The sequence below is a fragment of the Ursus arctos genome, unplaced genomic scaffold, assembly GCF_023065955.2.
Source record: "Ursus arctos isolate Adak ecotype North America unplaced genomic scaffold, UrsArc2.0 scaffold_12, whole genome shotgun sequence".
In the NCBI taxonomy this organism is placed as follows: domain Eukaryota; kingdom Metazoa; phylum Chordata; class Mammalia; order Carnivora; family Ursidae; genus Ursus; species Ursus arctos.
The window spans coordinates 36584968-36606147 of NW_026622786.1; the positions used below are offsets into that span (position 1 = coordinate 36584968).

At 34.2% G+C, this 21180-nt stretch overlaps 2 protein-coding genes across 10 annotated transcripts in view; one reads left to right on the forward strand and one right to left on the reverse strand.

Annotated features, from left to right (window-relative positions):
• The window catches only part of CTBS (chitobiase), a 63085-nt gene extending 56755 nt beyond the window's left edge, over positions 1-6330 (forward strand). Inside the window, 6 exon segments of the mRNA XM_044383685.3 lie at positions 1048-1216; positions 2853-2950; positions 3223-3313; positions 3316-3380; positions 5707-6029; positions 6239-6330. Coding sequence (XP_044239620.3) covers positions 1048-1216; positions 2853-2950; positions 3223-3313; positions 3316-3380; positions 5707-5898 — 615 coding nt within the window. The 3' untranslated portion in view covers positions 5899-6029; positions 6239-6330.
• The window catches only part of SPATA1 (spermatogenesis associated 1), a 54985-nt gene continuing 34242 nt past the window's right edge, over positions 438-21180 (reverse strand). For 3 of the 9 annotated variants that reach the window (XM_048220330.2, XM_048220334.2, XM_057310527.1), the window contains 8 exons: positions 18261-18384; positions 17259-17319; positions 13290-13401; positions 12276-12401; positions 9607-9785; positions 7855-7953; positions 7072-7159; positions 438-1196 (listed from right to left, as the gene is read on the reverse strand). In XM_048220330.2, coding sequence (XP_048076287.1) covers positions 1168-1196; positions 7072-7159; positions 7855-7953; positions 9607-9785; positions 12276-12401; positions 13290-13401; positions 17259-17319; positions 18261-18384 — 818 coding nt within the window. In that variant the 3' untranslated portion in view covers positions 438-1167. Of the gene's footprint in view, positions 1197-5146; positions 5216-7071; positions 7160-7854; positions 7954-9606; positions 9786-12275; positions 12402-13289; positions 13402-17258; positions 17809-18260; positions 18385-21180 lie in introns of those variants that run through there. The other 6 variants (XM_048220331.2, XM_057310525.1, XM_048220332.2 and 3 more) reach the window with 6 other exon arrangements.

Here is a 21180-nt window from a genome sequence, read left to right on the forward strand (position 1 = left end):
GAGGGCATAAGGACTTATACAATGGATTTGAAATTTACCTAGTTAGAGGTGATCATTTAGTTTCTCTATTACTAGAATATAGGTCCTATTTTATAATAGGCAAGATAGTGATAAAATGGGATCAGATATGTAAAAAAAATTCACTTATAACCTATTTTGCTGTAGTGCTATTGAGAAAAGCTTGTACAAAGCTGAGTTTCCTTTAGTGCTAATACTTAGACAATTATACAATTTTGACAAGTCCTAAAAAGAGCTATAATAGGATAAATTTGCCAAAGTATAAAAATTTTAACTGAACTATGTCAATTTTTGTGATAATGTGTTTGAGAGAAAGAAACCTTTACCGAAGGTTTAGAACATCTGCACACATATAAGACTAATTACTATTTGGCTAAGGCAATAAATAAATAGACTCATCCTTGTTGAAGACTGACTCACCAAAATTCATCACTCAGGTTTTATTTGAATATTCCCATAAAATACCATTTAAGTGATTTGTTCAACATTTTGAGTTAATTTATCCCTGTAGCCATAAACCACTATTCTTTAACTGTAATGTTGGATTAAACCTATCATGTAACGTAATTGTATATCAGGGTTAAAGTCCCAACATAGGACAGTCAACTTGTGTCAAGAGATGACCTATCAAGCCTGCGCGATATTTAAAAAAAAAACCTTTGTATTTGAATTCTTTTAGTGTGCTGTCTTTACTCTCTAGTTGCTTGGAGGCCCCACCACACCCTAACCTATTTCTTTCAATCAGTTGAGTTACCAGTCTAGCCTCTGAAAACATTTAAGTTTAAAACTCCTCTTCTACACAATGCCCTGCTCCTGGTCATTGTATCTGTCCAAATATGTATCTAGGTCAATCCACATGGTCAGAAATATCTTAGAACTGTTTTACAAGTGTCAAACCCTATGTTCATATACGTAAACAGGTCTTTTTTCTTGGATAGTATGAGGCAAGAAAATATATAATCAAAAAAACAATAGACATAATAAGCATATTTGATCATGTTACATAAAATGGCATGTGTTTTTCCACAGGTAACCTTTGATGTAACTTGGTCTCCAAAGTCCAAAGACAGGTGCTATAATTATGCTGGAATCGCAGATGCTTGTGACTTTCTCTTTGTGATGTCTTATGATGAACGAAGTCAGGCCTTGTCAGAATGTATTGCAGCAGCCAATGCTCCCTATAAGGAGACATTAACTGGTAAGAATCCACAAATGATCACTTGAGCAGTAAGATTATTTTAGTATTTCTAAGTCATTTGTACACCTTTTCCATTTATAAAGCTTCCTTGAAACATGACTGTCAATTTGGAGAGCTTTCAAGTTTACACGTTCTAAAGTTTTCACTTAATTCTTCTAAAAATCTTGTGGGGTAGGTATCTCATTAATCCTCTATTATAGATCAGATGATGAGTGTTAAGTTCTCATTGCACTGCTATTAAGGTATTATTTAGTTGGGACCCAAGCAGTGGACTACTAACTTCAAGTCAACACTCTTGTCCCAAAATTACATGGAGTATTTGCTTATCTAGAATTTGACAGGATATTTTTGCTGAAATAACCAATGTTAAATAATTTAATAGCAAAGATAGTTATAATGTACCTACTATGCATGACTGATAGAGGACTGTCTTACTTGGCATTTATTATTAGTGCCCATGCTATATTAAAAACGATATCACTATTAGAATTAAGAGTACTTCTGTCATTCATATGATGTGGGCTTTGCATTAGCCTTTCTGCAGTCCATCAGCCAACTGAATAAAAGACTGCTTGCTATCTTCTGGACTCAAGTGAAATTTTCGGGGATAATTCGTCCTAAGTCTTGATTAATAAATAAAAACCTTTTAATTTAGAGATAAAATCTTAAAACCTAGCCTCATCACATCCAAATTAACAGTCTGATCATATGCATATGCTACTTAAAAATAAAAAGGGTTATGATTACAAAGCAGTTATTTAATCCAGTGTTCCCAAACTGTGTTCTATCAATAAAAGTCTCATCATCAAGTATGTTTGGGACCTGAGTATTTAACAGTACATAATAACTTTAAAGGGTCTGAAAAACAGCAAGTTTACTTAAACATTCTAGATAATCTTGGAAATTTCTTGGTGGGAAAACATACTTTGCATTGGGCACAAAAGGGAATGACCAGGAATTTGTTCATTTTTCTCTTTGTTTGCTGTAACTACAGACTGAGTACAGAGTAAAAGGGGGACATTTCTTGTCCCTGGCTGTAATTATAGTTCTAGAAAGCACAAGTGTTCCATGTTTTAGAAATATACTGTAAGAAATTCTGAGGGGTGCCTGGGAGGCTCAGTCGGTTAAGTGTCTGCCTTTAGCTCAGGTCACAATCTCGGAGTCTTGGGATCAAGCTAAGTGGGGAGCCTGCTTCTCCCTTTCCTGCTCCCCCTCCTTGTGCACTCTCTGTCAAATAAATAAAATCTAAAAAAAAAAAAATAATTCTGATACCATTCCTGTCAGAAAGTTTAAGAACTTTTCTGAAACTTCAGAATCTAGAATATCAAATATATCTTAGCAGTTAATAGACACAATTAACATGCTTTCCTGAAATGTCATTCTTCCTAGAATTAAATTTTGTGAATTTTTTGCTTCAATTTGATCTTGTGAATGTTTCCTATAATTCAAAAAGAAATAATTTATCAAGTGATACAGAATTTATAGTTCTTAGGGATGATGTTTATAATGTTGTGTTAGGGAAACACTGTATTAGTATTTTGCATAAATGTATCTGTTTGTTCAAACTTCAATTCTGAATGGTTGCATAGCTTGTATAATATAAAAAAATATGCTTTTTCTGTCCCAATTTGATTAGGGTATGATGACTACATCAAGATAGGCATTAACCCTAAGAAACTTGTAATGGGTGTTCCCTGGTATGGTTATGATTATACCTGTCTAAATCTATTAGAGGTAAGGATTATTTCTTATATAATTTTTTTTCTTTCTATTCTTTAAAGCCTGTTTTGTTTTATATGTATAAGTTTGAGACTAAAAGGTAGAGTTTATTTTTAATTATTTAATCCCATGGAAGTTTCTGAGAGTTATGTTTCCTTTTAATAATGAAATTTAACTTTTGTATAGTCAGTCTATTAATAGTATATGTTTTACTTCTAATATAGTTTTTCTGATTTGGTTCCTACGATTTGCTTAAATCTATAACATGAACATTTTTGTATTTCTAGGATCGTGTTTGTACCATTCCCAAAGTCCCTTCCTGGAGGGCTTCTTGTGGTATTACTTCAGGACGTCAGGTGCCCTATAAAATAATTATGAAGTAAATAGTTCTATTTCTGGAAGCCACTGGGATAAAGATCAGCAGGCTCCTTATTATAACTATAAAGTAAGACTTTTCACAAATTTTGAACCTTTATTCTATCCGTTTTCTTTTAGGGTACAATATACAGACTACTGTTTATATGCGTAAACTTGTCTAATCAGGTAATTTACGTTGCTGGTGAGCAGTTCAAGTTATGGTAATAATGGGAAGTGCTCTGCACGGGCCACTTGTCAGTTTAGATGGTGTTATATCACAAACAGGATTTCCTTAATAGTTGATAACTATGTATGATAACTGTGGCTTTGGGCCAATACAGGTTACTAGCTCTGTAAGCCTCCATTTCAAAGTAGCCTAAGGATTCTGATGAGGCTGTTTTTAGGGAGGCACGATGCTGAGAATAAGAAATGCATTAGTGGAAAATGGTATGAACTATGTGATATTAGACAAATTAGACAAATTATATTACAAACAGAAACTTGAATAAAGTAAATGACCAGAGCAATTCTGTCAGGTAGTGTCTGATAAATAGGAATTGCGATACCAAAGAGGCAAAGAAAAGTTACATTTTTCATAATTTACCTTTAGCATAATAAAACTTTTCCACACCCCAAAAACCTAATTACAAACCATCTTTGAATTTACTTTAGATTTTGTCACTGTAAAGGAGCCTGAAAATGTTATGATGTAAGTTGATCTCAGTAAGAATTTATATTCTTTAATATTAAATAAATTTTAATTGGTATACAGGTAGGCACATCACTTACATAGAAAGCTTTGAGGTAGAGCTTTCCAAATTTTGAAAATTATATACCTATTCATTAACTAGGCTTATAATTTATATAACTAATTAAGATACTTATTAAATTAGGGTATATTATACTCCTGTCTTTGCCAAACAGTGTAATAGTTTGGTGTTTTTTTTTTTGCAGTCTGACTTATTTTTTCCTTGATGAATAAAACACCTTCTTTAAAGTTTTAGAAATCAGGAAACATTTTGATAAGCCTTTGAAGGCCATTCATTTAATGGCACCTTAGACAACAATCTAGTTACAAAACTATTTTGTTTCTCTTTTTCATTTATTGTAAAATTCCATAGCAACCAAAATCAAATTTCTTGCTGTGACTGAAGAGTATCATTCTGCTTTCTTATGCTCTTTCATCATAACCTCAATATTCCTGAAAGCATATATATGCCTTAATCATGCATATGTTAATCTTACATTTACTCAGTTTTTCATCCTTCACTATTTTGAGGCATTTGAAATTTCTTAAAAAGGCTCAAAGTACTTGCCACAATGGCAAAATTCAGAGAAATATGACTTTGGGTTTGCCCCTAAATCTGCAAAAATAAGTTCTACAAGTTGCCTTTTAATAGTGAATCACAATTTAAAAATTTTAAGAACATGAGATATACTTGTAGTAAATGAGTCTACTGTACTTAAATACGCCACAGTTTATTCATTTACCAAGTGACTAATGTCCTTTAATCATCTTAGGGGACTACTCTAATTCCAGGGGTGCTACCATAAACAAACATATCACTGGCATCCACTGAGAAGTGCCTTTGAAAGTTTCCCAGATGTTACATAAAAACCAGTAAATTATTTGAAATCACAGGTCATTCTATTTTTTATTTCCTATCTTTTCCCCTCTTGCTGAGTTGTTTCTTTCCTCTTTCTTTATCCCTTATCCAGTAGCTTACCTACCTTCTAAGAGAGACTGTGTTAGTACTAGATAGAGGCAATTGATGCTGGGGAGGACTTTACAGTTAGTTTATAGTTCTTAATTCTGTAGGACGTTTTAAAGGAGATATTTTCCCCACCCCTTACTTTTTGATTTGGCTGATTCGTCTTAAACAAATCATCCGCTGAGTTCCTAACTAGGCACATTTCCAGGAACTGTAGGGAATACAAAACAGAAAAAAAAAAAATGCATAAGCTGGTTTTAAAGGACCATAGCAATGATCCTCCTTAACTATGTCTGTATATCAGAATTACCTAATGGGATGATAAAACACAAAACAAATACACGTCCTAGGTTCCAGCCCTGGAATATTTTAAGTAGGTTTCATGTGGGTCCCAGGAATTTGTATTTTGAAAAGCTCCACAAGTGACTCGGATGTACATCTTGGTTGATAATCATATCAGACGAAGGAAGGAATCTTAGGGCATGAGAGCATGAGAAGGACTTTAAATACAGTCCAGACTATACTACGAAGCTCATCTGGGTAATCTCTGCTGTTGTGAAAGTACCACAGTCGTATCTAGAAAGTAAAGTATCACAGAACCATGGAAGCATAAAGTACTGTGCCCTAAAAATGTCTATTATTTCATTGTATCCTTTTTGAATCACTGGATTTAATATTGTACTAAATACTTTATTCCTATAGGATTCTTCTGGACATTTTCATCAAGTGTGGTATGATAACCCTCAGAGCATGTCTTTAAAGGCAGCATACATACAAAAGCATGGCTTACGAGGCATTGGCATGTGGCACGCAAACTGTCTTGACTATTCTGGAGATGCGGTAGCCAAACAGCAAACTGAAGAAATGTGGGAAGTCTTAAAACCAAAGCTGTGACAGATATTTCGTCAAACTATTCAGATTTAGAAAAATCAGTTTCTTGGAGAAAAATGTACACATTTTTGTCATATTTTAGTTGTTTTACTTAAAAGCAGATAAAGAAATGCTTTGGTTGTCTAAAAACAAAGGTAAGAAGTCAACTTATTCTATGTTTAATACTATAATTAGGAAAAATTGTTTTCAGAATTTTATTATGCTAATTTTAAAAAATATGTATAATTTGAAGTGGAAATTTGCTCAGAATAGATTTTTAAAAACCTAGACTTTGAGAAGCAGTTTGCTCTATACTGTTTGCTCAATAAATTTAAAACCTGCAATTTACTATCTTTTCTTTTAGGTTCATCAAGCTGATGCAAATAATTTTTCTGCTTCCTGATTTCATACAGGACTCAAGTTCTCTGATGCACTTCAATTAAACTCAAGCCTGCGGGGCGGGGGGGGGGGGTAAAGGATTAAATTACAAGATAATATTTTTCACCAAAATTTTTGAGGTTATAGCAGAAACTATTTATCCTTTTTAATATTCATTTATGAATATCTATAATTTATTTCTTAGTTTATAGTTACATTTTAATTATCTAAAGACACTGGTTTCTCAATTATTTTCTCTGCATAATTAGAATTTTTCTAAATGTACAGAGGTTTCTGTTCTTATCCTCAGGGCAATTAAGAATATTGTGTTACACTTACAGATTAAAAAAATCTGCCTTCCCTGTATATTCTCCCTGCCTTCAAATTGGAATGATGATTCAGTCATCTATTGAGAATATTTCATTTCCTATTTACCCAATTATTTATGGCAGAGAAAAACCAACCATTTTCCATAGTATTTGTTGAATTACTTTTGCCTTTCTATTTCTAAAATTTTAAATTCTTAGATACTAATCTGTATCATAGCCTGGATGTAAGTTCAATATCCCTATTTTTAATTTCCAGATTGCCCTTAATTAAAATACAATGAGCAAACTGTCTCTAAGACTATTTAAAAGTGAAAATTATAGTACTTAAAATACTTAAAAGCTTCAAAAATAGCTACCGTTTTTTTACATCTAATATTTCCTGAAATACTTTGTAAAACCCACATGAAAAGATAGAAAGCTTATGATTTATATAAAATATTGTGCTAAGGAGAACAATGGTTAAATTTTTTGACGTTTCAAATTAACATACCTAATTGAGATTGTAAAGATGTGTTAATTTTCTTCTGTGCCAGTTCAGCTTTCAATGTGCGTAAATCTGAAACTGCTTGTTTTCTCATCTATAAAAAAGAATCACCTTTCAAAAATGAGAATTGAGAGAGGCCTAATGCTGCTAGGGAAAAGAATCTAGAACTGCACTATTCAATACAGTAGCTATGTGCCACATGTAGCTACCTATATTAACAAATCATATAAAATTTAATAATCAGTTCCTTAGTTATGCAACAAGCTACATTTCAAGTGCGCAATATCCTTACGTGGCTAGTGTTGCTGTATCAGACAGTGCAGATACAGAACATTTCCATCATTGTAGAAAGTTCTAATTGGACAATTCTGATTCTAGAAAGGGGTCATTATTCATGTCATAGAGCTATTTCTGGTAAAGAAGTCAACTTATAGCTTTCATGTAATTATATATACATGAAAATAATCAGCATGAGATAATTACCCCCAGAACGGGTAAAAAAAAAAAAAAATTACATGGATCTCAGGGTTCAGTGGGGTTTGTCAGACTTGAGACTCTATACTGATTCAGAAGGTCCTTTTCCTTTAATTCTTAGTGAAATTCTACTAATTTTACTTTGGCCTTGTTATAACATGCAACTTTATACAGGATTTAATTCTTGCATTTTTCTCACTCATGCTCTTGGTTGTTAAGACAATCCTTACTATCCTTACGCTATTGATACCCAAAATACACTAAAACAATTTATTTCAAGATAAATGCTATCTGATTAGGAGAAATGCAAATTACCTTAACTTCTATTATGAGTTTCATTTTGTCAGTATCCAATTTTCTTTTAAGTTGGTCAATTGCATGCTGTACTTCAGTGATCTGGATTATAAGGTAATTCTGTGTGAAATACATGAAGACATCCTTACTTAGTGTAACATCTATTCTTATTTTTAATTGCCTTGTAAACTACAAAGTGCTAACACCAAAAAAGCAAATCATAAGAATAACCTATTGCATAAAATAAACTCATTGCTTTGGAGTAAATTTCTTATGTCTCAGGGACCACATTCTCTTCTGTTCTACCTTTATTCATGTTTTATAAAAATAAGTAGATATCTGTACAAGTGCCATTAAATTAGCACCACAAAGGCATGAACTATTACTATAAAAGGAATATACTAAGTTTAAGATACTAGGAAGGCTTTTGAAATTGTCATTATACTTTATTAGCTGAATAAGATTAGTATTACTTTAAAATATTTGATACTATATTTTATATAAGAAGACTTTTTGGCTATTTTTATTTGGAAAAGTTTATGAAGTATAGTGGTCAACAAAAACCATTTAAAATTTTAAGCTGCCTTTGTGAAAAAAAGTGGATAAAAAGTATCAGCTAAAATGGACAAACCATTACTTGAGCCTATTTAAGTTTTACATTAGATTTATCTAAAATGGTAAGCTTTTACATACAGAAACAGGACAGATTCCTAGGGGGTGGGTGGGTAGAGAATAGGGGGAAATGGGTGATGTTCTGAGGATATAATGTCCAGCATAAGAACTATAGTTAACAATACTGTCTTGTACATTTGAAAGTTGCTTAGAAAATAGACCTTAAAAGTTCTCATCACAAGAAAAATAGTTTAAACTTATTGTGGTAATCATTTCACAATATATACATATATCAAATCATGTATACTTTATACTAATGTTATATGCCAGTTATATCTCAAGACTGGGGAAAAAGAAAATACAAACTTTTACTATTTCATCATGTCTAAAGTTAAATTCATACTCTTAATCATAATTAACATATAACCTTTTTTGGTCAACCAACAAAAATTGATAAATGGCCTCTGGAATTTGTTTAAATCTGTACGGTACAATTACTCAATTAAAAAGTAAACTTCATATCTCTGATCTATCTTAATCAAATTTAATATAATTTAGTAATTCCTTAGAATATCAATACCTTTAGATTCTGTGGGTGTTATTAACTATTCCCCAGCTAAAGAAATGTAGTGCATACTGTTGATCCCCTGCCATGTTTCATCAGGTATTCATCTCTTTCCCATAGATTCAAAGAAAATGACCCTATCCCCAGGTACAGAGGTAGATCCTAAGCAGTCTGAGTTAGCACACAGCACTCCCTGATAACTACTATTAATCCAGGTTAGGCCTGGTTGAACCTCCACCAGGCTAAAGGAAAAGTTTTATATATTCTTGTTTGCGAGGCATATAGCCCTACTAGCCATCGGCACCTCTACTGGTACCGTGAGGAAAAGCAGTCTTACAATGGAGCCAACACTCAAAATAAGAGAGAACTACTGGAAGCACCTAGTCCCTTTAAAGACATCATTAGGCTGCTGATTATATCTGCTCAGCACCTATTACATGAGATCATAAATTTTCTTATTGTTGAAGCCTGGTTAAGTCAAGGTTTTGTTACGCATAGCCAAAAGCATCCTACATATGATAATACTAACAATGATAAACCACATATTTTGAGTAGAACTTCTCTGATAGAATGTGAACACATTTAGTAATAAGTACCTTAGAGTCTGTGATGTTTGCCAAATTCTTTGGTCTCATCTTGATCTCCCTGGCTTCAAGTTGCATGAGCAGTTTTTTATAGTAAAGTTCCAAATCTTCTCGAAGTTTTGTTAAAACCTCCTCTAATGATGCTGTGATTTTCTTTGTTTCAAAGTATTTTCTCTTCCAACCATCACAGGCTACCAAAAAAGCAGACTATAGTGTGAGTCTGACTAAAGGATTAACTTTTAAACCTGGAAAGGACCCTAGAGTTAATTTAAACCCCTCTACTCCCCTACCCTTCTTCCCTCATATGTTGAGGAAATTAAAGCAAAGATTGAAATGTTTATTAGATAATAAAAGGATTTGCCTTACAAATATAGTAGTGATAGACCCAGGAACCAAACCAAGTTCTTCAAACTTGTAATTATTTCTGAAAAATCTTGATTAAAAATACTACCTTTAGCAAAATATATATATTTTGATCACTTTTTTCCATAATCTGATTTGAAGTCATTACTTAATTAAAATAAAGAGAAAGGCATATTTTTTTCAGCCCCCAAATGACTTATGTTTTATAAAATAAGCTGGTTCTGATTCATCACTTATTAAAATTATTCCAAATATATCCCTAAACTTATATAGGGCAGAATTTCTTAAACCTGAGCCCCTTAGTTGAGAAAATTAGAAATTACTGCCAATTTAGGGAATCACTTTGACACCAAGGAGATTCTAAATACAAACTTAACAGGAACATAAACTGCATTCTATCATATCAGAATATGTTTATGTTTATTTTTATTTTTTATTTTTTAAGATTTTATTTATTTATTTGATGAGAGAGACAGCCAGCGAGAGAGGGAACACAAGCAGGGGGAGTGGGAGAGGAAGAAGCAGGCTCCTAGTGGAGGAGCCTGATGTGGGGCTCGATCCCGGAACACCGGGATCACGCCCTGAGCCGAAGGCAGACGCTTAACGACTGCGCCACCCAGGCGCCCCAACAACTTATGTTTATTTTTAAAAGATTATCAAAGAAATGAAAACTCCAAATTTATTTCCCTCATGCCTTATATCCAATCCTTCAGCAAGTTCTGTTGGTACTATTGCCAAAATACTTCCAGCATCTGGCACATTCTACCTTCTTCAAAATTATGTCCCTAGTCAATCCACTACCTTTATCTTGAGAGAGTGTGCACGTGTGTGCACGCACACGCACGCAGAGGGAGAGGGAGAATCTCAAGCAGACTCCTGCTGAGTGCAGAGCCGGACATGCGGCTTGATCTCAGGACCCTGAGATCATGACCTGAGCTGAAATCAAGAGTCAGATGCTTAATCAACTGAGCCATCCAGGCACCCCCACTATCATTTTTTAAAAGTACATTATGTTTCTAACTGGTCTCTCTGCTTCCATTCTTGCCTCTCTAACAGACTATTCCATACAGCAGTCATTCTGATCTTTTAAAAATATTTTTTAAATCATATAAACCTCTAGCTTAAAAATCCTCCAATGGCTTCCCACCTTACTTAGGCCAATTCAAGTTTAGATTTTATTCTATCTGTTCCTCGCTGAGCTTTTGATTTTGTTTTCCTCTACATTACTCTGTATTACAGTCCAGCCATAATGGCCTCATTTCAGGTCCTTACTACTGCAAGCTCATTTCCATCTCCGGCCCTTGACATTTTAGTGTTCCTTCTGTTCAGACTGTTTTTTCCCTCTTTACTTGCCTGCCTCCTTATTAATCACATCTTAATGATATCTCCTCAGTGATGTTTTTCTTGAAAACCCTAGCTAAAGCATCTCTCTTGCCCCATCACCATTTACTATACTCTTTTAAACAGACTGAAGCAATAATTCTGCTGTAAATTGAGGATCCTAAAACCAGTTAATTCCATATATGCCTTTTATTCATATAATCCTCAAATACAAGCCAAAATGAAGTCCTTTCAAATCCTTTAACATCTCTCAAGCCATTATCCTATACTATCTCCATTCTGGCACATTTTTCCATTTCTACCAGTCCTAATAACACTTGTTTCTAATTCTGGTGCAAGAAAACTAGCTACTTTTCTACCTAATTTCTCTCATTCGTTCATTCACTCATTTAGGTTAGCAAAGCAGATAGACACATACCACAAAATTAAGCATATAGGGAAGACTAGAATCCAGCGATTGCTTCTCGAGTAAGTGATATCTAAGCTGGAATTGGATGACTAGTAGGAAACAGCCAAGTGAGCTGGGAAGAGGGGAGATAGAAGGAAAAGATGTAGTTGGCAGAGGGAAAAGCATGTCTGAAGGCCCATAGCCAAGAGGAGGCACACTTCAGATTCTAGCATACTTAACACTTTTCCTGGAAGCCTTTCTTGATCTCTTCCATCTAATGTGGGTGTTCTCCCTCTGTACTCCTATGTGTGCAATTCTGTAACTCCTTTATCACAGCATCATCAGGATGCATCACGACTGTTTTCTTATCATGTCCCCACTGGACTATAACCTTGAGGGCAGAGATCAAATTGTGCCTGCCTATTATTATCTCCTCAGCCCCTAGAACAGTGGCTAAATTCAGTAGACAATAATGAATAAATAAATGAATGTCAGTTATAAAAAATATTTGAACTTAAATTTAAAAAACCTTCTGTAAAGCATGCTAATGATAAAAGATGTAATAAAAAAAAGATGTAATAAACTTTACCATGATATCGCTTCAATTTGCTTTGTTCAAATAGCTTTTCAATTTTTTTTATTAGTTCTTCTCTAATTCTTTCCAGAAATCTTCTTTCTTCCTTTACTTGTTTCATTTGTTCAATAATCTTCTCTCCTAAAAGGTAATAACCCATCAATGTCTAAAAGCTAAAACTTGGGAGTGTAAAACTTAAAAGTGCTTAAAATAGCAAGAGTAGACTTTACCCAAAAGTTTTTTTTTTTTTCTTTTTTCTGCAGTATAGCATTTGTCACTATGGAAAATATTGAGGAGTCATTTCAGTTTCTAACAGGGACACATAAGGGCATGTTCAGATATGTAAAGTATATAGTATATCTCTTCTACACTTACATACATGTGTAGAAGTCAGGTAAAGTTAAAATAGTTATGTGTCTTGGTTTAAATCTTTTGGTAAATTTATCTTGGACCTAGACTTATTGTCCTTACATGAAAAATGTGTGTGTGTGTGTGTGTGTGTGTGTATTTTATTTATTTTCGAGAAAGAGAGAGAGCGCGCGTGCATGTACATGCATGGGCAGAGGGATGGGGAGAAGGAGAGAGAAATCTCAAGCAGACTCTGCACAGAGCCCAACATGGGGCTCGATCTTACAACCCTGAGATCACTACCTAAGCTGAAACCAAGAGTTGGATGCTTAACAGACTGAGTCACCCAGGTGCCCCCAAAAATATATGTTTTTAAAAGCACAAATAATATTAGTGATTAAACATATACAGTAATTAACATATAATTCACATACTTTAAAATAATGTAATATTTTTGTGGTAAAATATGCATAATAAAATTTACAGTTTTAATTATTTTTAAATGTACGGTTCAGTGGCATTATGTACATTCATGATGTTTTGCAACCATCACCACCATCCATCTCTAGAAGTTTTTTATCTTTCCAAATTAAAACTCTGTACGCATTAGGCAATAACTTCCCATTAATATTTAACTTTACCTCATAGAATCACCTATACTTATAGTATCATCATACTTACTTTCAATCTGTAAAAATGAGAGATCAGTTACTCCTGGAGAAAGAGCAGGTTGACAAGGAAGTGAAGGAAAATCAATAAGATCTGGTAGGGTGATGCATTCTTTTTTACCTATCTGTAAGCAAACATGAAAATCAGTAGGATTTGGTAGGATGACACATTACTTTTCACCTATCTGTAAACATTTGATAATTCACAACAATGCATTTTTTTTTTTACTTACATGGCAAACACCTAAATTACAATCTCTCCATATATCTTTCCAATTACTATAAAAGGAAAGCAAATGAAATTACCCATAATTTATGTCTACAGTATAAACAGGACACAGACCCCTTTAATTTACACATACTTTACATATAAGTGAGGAAATAAATACCCTAGAGCAGCAGTGTGCGCTCAGGAGCCCACCTACAAGCAGATGTGGACGGTGCATTAGAGATTGCTATCCAAAGATAACACAATAAACAACCACGATTTAGTCTAGAAGGAGAGGGCGCCACATGCATAGAAGAAATACTGAGAGCAAGATAAGATCTTGTAAATCAGAGCACTTTTGATGAGGAGGCCAAAAGAAAGGGATTATAAAATGTAGGGGGCCAGAGGCGGTAATCACGGGAAGACAGCTTCTAGGAGAGATAAAAATACTTTGGAAGAGGTGTTGCCTCAGAGCCAGGGGGTAAGAGAAAAGAAGAAAGCGGCCAAGACAACAGCTCTGCTGAATTAAATTAGAAGAGAATTCAAAGAAAACAGACACAAAAGACCCCGTTTATTTAAAAATAAATAAATAGCTGCATTTCACTATATCAACAGAAGAGGGAGCTCCTGATCTAAGAAGCAAAAGAAACTATGAAACAACTCCATATTCCTCTATAAGAACACGTTATTACTTATATGGAAAATCCAACACAAGTAAACATGAACAATATCTCAAAATAATCTAGCATCCAAACAAATTTACCTTTTAAAACCCTCAAAACAGAGAACTAAGACAAAACAGGCAGCCATGAAGCAGAGAAAGACTTATGAATACTTACAATTTAGATTAAATATAATTAAGCATTTGCAGATACCAACAAACACAATAAATCAGGAATTTAAAAACTCCGAATAAAACAGGAAAAACAACAGGAAGATGTGAAATGAAAGCTGGCTAAACTGAAGAAAGGAAAAACAAAATTGTCTCAGAAATGAATTAGAAGGAATTTAGAAAGAATAAATATGGCCAAAAAAAAGGATAGTGGAGAATACAAATAAAAGGAGCACAGAAAATGAAACAGAAAAAAAAAATATATTTTACCATTTTTATTTATATCTATTTTATATGTTATTTAGAGAAAGTAACATATATAAAAGGTAAAGAAGAAAAAAGAAAACAATAGAATGGATCTGTTATCTGTTACTCCTGAAATAAAGTCCTGATTTGCACACTGCAAGGATCCACAGTGTACCCAGGAAAACCTGACCTAGAATTCCCAATTGAGATGCAGTCTGGTAAAACTAGTACATGTTAAAGGAATCCTTTGGCCTTCCAGACAAATATACACAAACTAGTTTACAAAGAAAAGAAAACCAGGCACCACGCTTATTAGTAACATATAAAACAAGACATCAGTAGAGCAACATTTCAAAGAAACAGAAAGGAAAAAAGATGTAAGCCGAGGATGTGATACCCAATCAAGCTATCCTTCAGGTATCAAAATTCTACAGCAGGGATTAACGAATTTTGTAAAGGGCCAGAGAGTAAATAATTTAGGCTTTGTGGGGCACATGTGGTTTCTGTCATGATTCTTCTTTTGTCAATTCCTTAAAAATGTAGAAAACACTCTGAGGTCCAAGGCCTTATAAAACAGTCTGCAGGCCCTAATTTGCTTAACTCTGCTCTAGACAAAGTTTTAAATGTGGAAGAAGAGAATATTATAGTGAGGTGCTTTTTTAAATTGAGATTAATCCAATGAAGAGATCATTGAAAAATCTTTTGCAAAAGAAGTGGCAGTAAGTGTTGAATATATTTAATTACAGACCTGAGACTAAAACAAAAGGTGAGGGGTAAGACTAGACGTATGGTATATAAATGTTATATTCTTTGATACAGTAGAAATAACACAACTAAAAATACTGAGAGAAGAAAGGAGATTTTTTTGATTGCCTTGAATATAAAAGGTAGAAGTCACTGGATAATCTTAGAGGTAACAAATCAAAAGCGGAAGCATACATTTTTAAAAAAGGAAAAAGGAAGACTAAGAATACTAGCATAAGTGTATTAGTGTAAAGGTAAACACTAGAACAAAAATATAACCTAAAAACAAGGAGGGGGGGAAGTACAAATAAAGTACATAGTAAGTCATAGTAACTGTAACATAAAATGACAAATCTCAGGACAAACACATCCGTTCTATCAATAAGTAGACATAACTCACCTACTAAATGAAAAATATTTTCAGACTGTCTCACAAAGCAAAACCCAACTCTATCTAGGCTGTACATATAAAACATATCTAGGGGCGCCTAGGTGGTTCAGTCAGTTAAGCATCTGCCTTCTGTTCAGGTCATGATCTCGGGGTCCTGGGATCAAGCTCTGCATTGAGCTCCCTGCTCACTGGGGAGTCTGCTTGTCCCTCTCTCTCTCTCCCTCTGCCCCTCACCCCAGCTCGTGCTCTCTCTCTCTCACTCTGTTCTCTCTCTCTCAAATAAATTTTAAAAATCTTAAAAAAAAAAAAAGACATACCTAAAACAAAACAATTCAGAAAGGCTGGAAAAAAGTGGGAAAGGAAGATGAGGGCATGCCAAATAAACGTATACAAAAAGAAAGGTTAGCATCTTGATATGCAATAAAGGAGAATTCAGGCCAAAAAAAAAAGCATTAAATGAGTCAAAAAAGTGCAAAAGTGATTCCAGTATTCCCATAAGAACTTTGTGCCAAATAACATATAGAAATCTAAATAAATCAGAAACCACAGGAAATGTAAGGATAAACAGTAACACACTAGGAATAGGAGATCCTAATATACCATTCTCAGTCTAAGATATAGCAAGAGAACGTGGAATAAAATAAGGATACGGAATACTTAAGGCATTCAGCAAGGCAGACTACAGACAAGGCACAGGGCAGGGGAAGCTACTTGCAACATACGTGAGCGTCAAAGAAACATCTCTAGAGTATTTAAAAAACTTACACTAATCAGAAACATACAGCAGACAACTCAAAAGAAACATCTGAAAAGGTACTTTCAAAAAGTTACCAAAATGGAGTCCATAAAAATATTAAAACATGATCAATTTATGGATAATCTGGGAAATTAAAATTCAAACCATGGATAGCATTAAGCATCCACTAGACTGACAAAATTTTTAAAGCATGAAGATAGTGTGTCTTATTAATACTCAGCAACGATAGAACAATTATTTGCTGAAGATGGTGTATCTTTGGCTCTAAAACCCAAGGGCTCCGAGCTGTGTTTGGGCTTGTCTCAGGGCTTGTCTCAGACTCCGTTCAGCATTCCAATCTAACACACATCAGACAGCACTGTATGAGCTGGCTGTTAAAACACAAGTGGCAACACTGCTTGCAATGTCTCTCAGATCACCTTTTGAACCTTCTCTTGCTTTGGGCCCAAAGTTGGCAGTCTTTTAGATTACTTGATTTAAAAAACAAAAACAAAACTGAAGCAGCACATCCAAATGTGGCAAATCGTTCTCCAAATTCCAAAGAGGTCCATCAAATGACTCATTCTCAGTGATGACTAGGGCAAGATATACAAACCTGGCTTTCACTTTGAAAGGCGTAACTCAACATGTCTTACCCACACCTTGGAAACACCCAAAAATTTCACTGAAATGGTAGGCTCCTGAATTTTCTTGAGGCTTATCTCCCATCCTCTAACCTTAAACATTTTAAGCTGCAGTTTTGTCTCAATTTAAATATAAATATTGTTGCCATACTGCATTTAAACAAAAACTTTAAAATCATACCTGATTGTCCTCTGTTCTAATGATACTAACTCCATCATCTTCATTTTTCCAAAGAAACTGACTTAAAGGGAATGACAGATTTGAAAATCATATTAAAAAAATGATTCCATGAATATTAGCTTTTTGCATTTTATATATCTTATTTGATATTCTGTAAACACAAATGTAACATTAAAACCTTAAAAAGCCTGAGACCATTAGCATATTATCTTTCAAACTCATTAATGATCAACATAAACTACATTTAGTATGAATAAGAAAATCATATTTAATTATATTACGGCTAAATTCAAATCACATTGCAATGTCTAAGGCAAAGTAAAATAACTAAAATATTTGGAAACATTTTGTTTATAGTTCTTTTGCGAATGATTGTTTATAAAATCCCTTATCTTGGGGCGCCTGGGTGGCTCAGTCGTTAAGCGTCTGCTTTTGGCTCAGGGCGTGATCCCGGTGTTCTGGGATCGAGCCCCACATCAGGCTCATCCTCTGGGAGCCTGCTTCTTCCTCTCCCACTCCCCCTGCTTGTGTTCCCCCTCTCACTGGCTCTCTGTCAAATAAATAAATAAAATCTTTAAAAAAAAATCCCTTATCTTAATTACAAAAGACTATATGCAAAACTGTTGTCTAAGTACTATAATTCTGAATGAAATGATTCCATATGAAACTCAAACATACTGGTTAGTTTAGCTATAACCAAGAATCTAAGTGAGGCAGAAAAATTAATTCTAAGAAAGGCAAATAAAGACAAATTTTTCTGTCATTACACTGCCCCTGATAAAATAATTACAATGGAAATAAATTTAAGCGATAAGTTATTCATTACATTGGAGAGGAATGTTTGTCTACAACAGCAGAGATTAGAATCAAGGTCATTTTAATTAAAAATATCACTAATTTCACTCATATGTTTGTTCTAATTAGAATCCTTATAACAGTACCCTGGATATCTCACTCTTTCTTATAGTTTAGACACGTGGAATCAACATCTATACTAATCACCTTTTTTTGTTGCTAAAATAATCAGTATTTGATTCTTCCAATGATCCTGGAACTTCAGAATTTCCAATTTGATTTTTTCCAGGCTGGTTTTCTTTTGGAGTGGCTTTTCCCGCAGCTGATGTTGCTGTTCATCCATGGCAAATGAAGTTCATAATATTAAGAAAATAGTAAAATAAAATTTTATGTGTATATGTGTGTGTGTGTATATATATATATATATACACACACACACATATACACACATACTATAATCTTCCATGTTTCAGAATCTCCATGAACTCTACTATACATGTATAAGGCAACAATTTCCAAAGTGAATTTCGTGAAACAGTTTATGAGAAGAATTCTTTGGTCAATTCAGTTTGGGGAAAAAAAATTAATCAAGGAACCCTACCGGGAATATAACCACACACCCATGCACACAAACACACCTGAAGGATTTCTCTGTTTTTATGTACAATGTGAACCTGCAAGATGGGGGTGAGTTGGGTTTTACTCAAACTTAATTGTCTTCGGAAAGCTTTTCCCAAAAGCATCTTTTGAAATTGTATTGAGGAAACTTCTCTGGAAAATGCTAGTATGAATACAGTGCATAAAATCTCATTTGTTATTTCACATATACATTTCTATTTATAAAATCTTCATTTTAACAAAATTTCCCCATATAGGAAAACTATGCAATGTCTTTAAAATGTTAACATTAATGTTCTATATGATCTATATGAACAAAAGATTCATGAACCTGGCAGTGTTACTGCAGATACTTTTCCCTTGGATAAATCCAATTTTTTAATTTAGAAAAAATTAATGAGTCATGTTAATAATTGAAAAATCATTTACAAGGGTTGCCACAAAATTTTGCAACCTGAAGCCCATACTGATTTACTTTCAGTCTAGCTGCTACATTTTCCAGCTGGTACATCTGAAATAGTCCTCTTAGAACAACAAACAGGGATTTTCTAAAGTATATATTCAATGCAAAATGAACAAAAACCAGATATATCAGCTATTTAAAAACTAATAGTAAAATACCACCCCCCTACCCACCCAAAGAAAGAAACAACAATGCAAAATTCAGCAGATTTTGAGTAATTGTGGTAAGGATATGGCACATGTATCTCATTCCTAGTAACAGTTTAGAGCATGATGACTGCACCATTCAGTACCTATGCAATTTAATAACAAAAAGAAAGGCCTATTCACTTTTGAAAAAATCATAATAGTGTTTTGAGAGCTATAGTAATATATGCATAAAATGTTACAGATTCAGAGAAAAGGAAGTGATAACTGTGAAACTATGTTTTGAACTGTGAGATGTTTGTCTGACAAAGAAGAGAGTAAGAAGAATTAAAGCAAAGAAAGTGGCATTTGCAAGACGCGGAGTACTAACATACGCAGCATTTTTGACAACACTGAAAAGATCAGTATGACTCTAGTACAGCGTTATAAATAAAGCATGGGCTTTAGTCAAACACACAGGAGTTTAAGTCCTGGCACTGTCACAGCAGGTGTTATTTCTCTAAGCAGAGTTTCCTTATTTATTCCTAAAATGGCAAAGTACATATAAAGCACGCAGCACAGTACCCAATCCTCAGGAATCTCTCGACTTCAAGTTCTGATTTCTGTTCTACTGCATTTCATAGTTCAGGTCTTTATTACCTCAATCTATTCTCCATAAGGTAACCGAAGTTGTTTTTCCAGAACTGAAATCCAGTCATGTTACTCCCATTAAAACCAAGCAGGAAAGAATATCCAATGGAAAAAAAGGACAGTCTCTTCAACTAATGGTGTTGGGAAAACCAGACAGCCACATGCAAAAGAATGAAACTGGACCACTTTCTTACACCATACACAAAAATAAATTCAAAATGGATGAAAGACCTAAATGTGAGACAGGAAACCATCAAAATCCTAGAGAAGAACACAGGCAACAACCTCCTGGACATCAGCCATAGTGACTTCTTACTAGATATGTCTCTGGAGGCAAGGGAAACAAAAACAAAATGAACTCTTGGGACTTCATCAAGATAAAAAGCTTCTGCACAGTGAAGGAAACAGTCAACAAAATTAAAAGGCAAACTTTGGAACAGAAGAAGATATTTGCAAATGACATATCTGATAAAGCATTAGTATCCAAAATCTATTAAAAAACTTATCAAACTCCACACCTAAAAAACAAATAATCCAGTTGAGAAATGGGTGGAAGACAGGAATAGACACCTTTCCAAAGAAGACAGATTCGGCCAACAGACACAAGAAAATATGCTCAACATCACTGATCATCTGGGAAATACAAATCAAAACTACAATGAGATATCACCTCACACCTGTCAAAATGGCTAAAATCAACAATACAGGAAACAGATGTTGGCAAGGATGTGGAGAAAGGGGAACTCTCTTACACTTCTGGGCGTAATGCCAGCTGGTGCAGCCACTCTGGAAGACAGTATAGAGGTTCCTCAAAACATTAAAAATAGAACTACCATATGATCCAGCAATTGTACCACTAGGAATTTACCCGAGGATACAAAAATACTGATTTGAAGGGACACATGCACCCCGATGTTTATAGCAGCATTATCAACAATAGCCAAACTATGGAAAGAGCCCAAATGTCCACCGACTTATGAATAAAGAAGTTGTGAGATACATATAATGGAATATTACTCGGCCATCAAAAAGAATGAAATATTGCCATTTGCAACAGTGTGGACGGAGCTGAAGTGTATTATGCTAGGTGAAATAAGTCAGAGAAAGAAAAATACCATATGATTTCACTTATATGTAGAATTTAAGAAATGAAACAGATAATAATGGTGGGGGTGGGGGAAGGCAAACAAACCATAAAACAGACTCTTAACTATAGAGAACAATCTGAGGGTTGCTGGAGGGAAGGTGGGTGGGGGGATGGGTTAAGTGG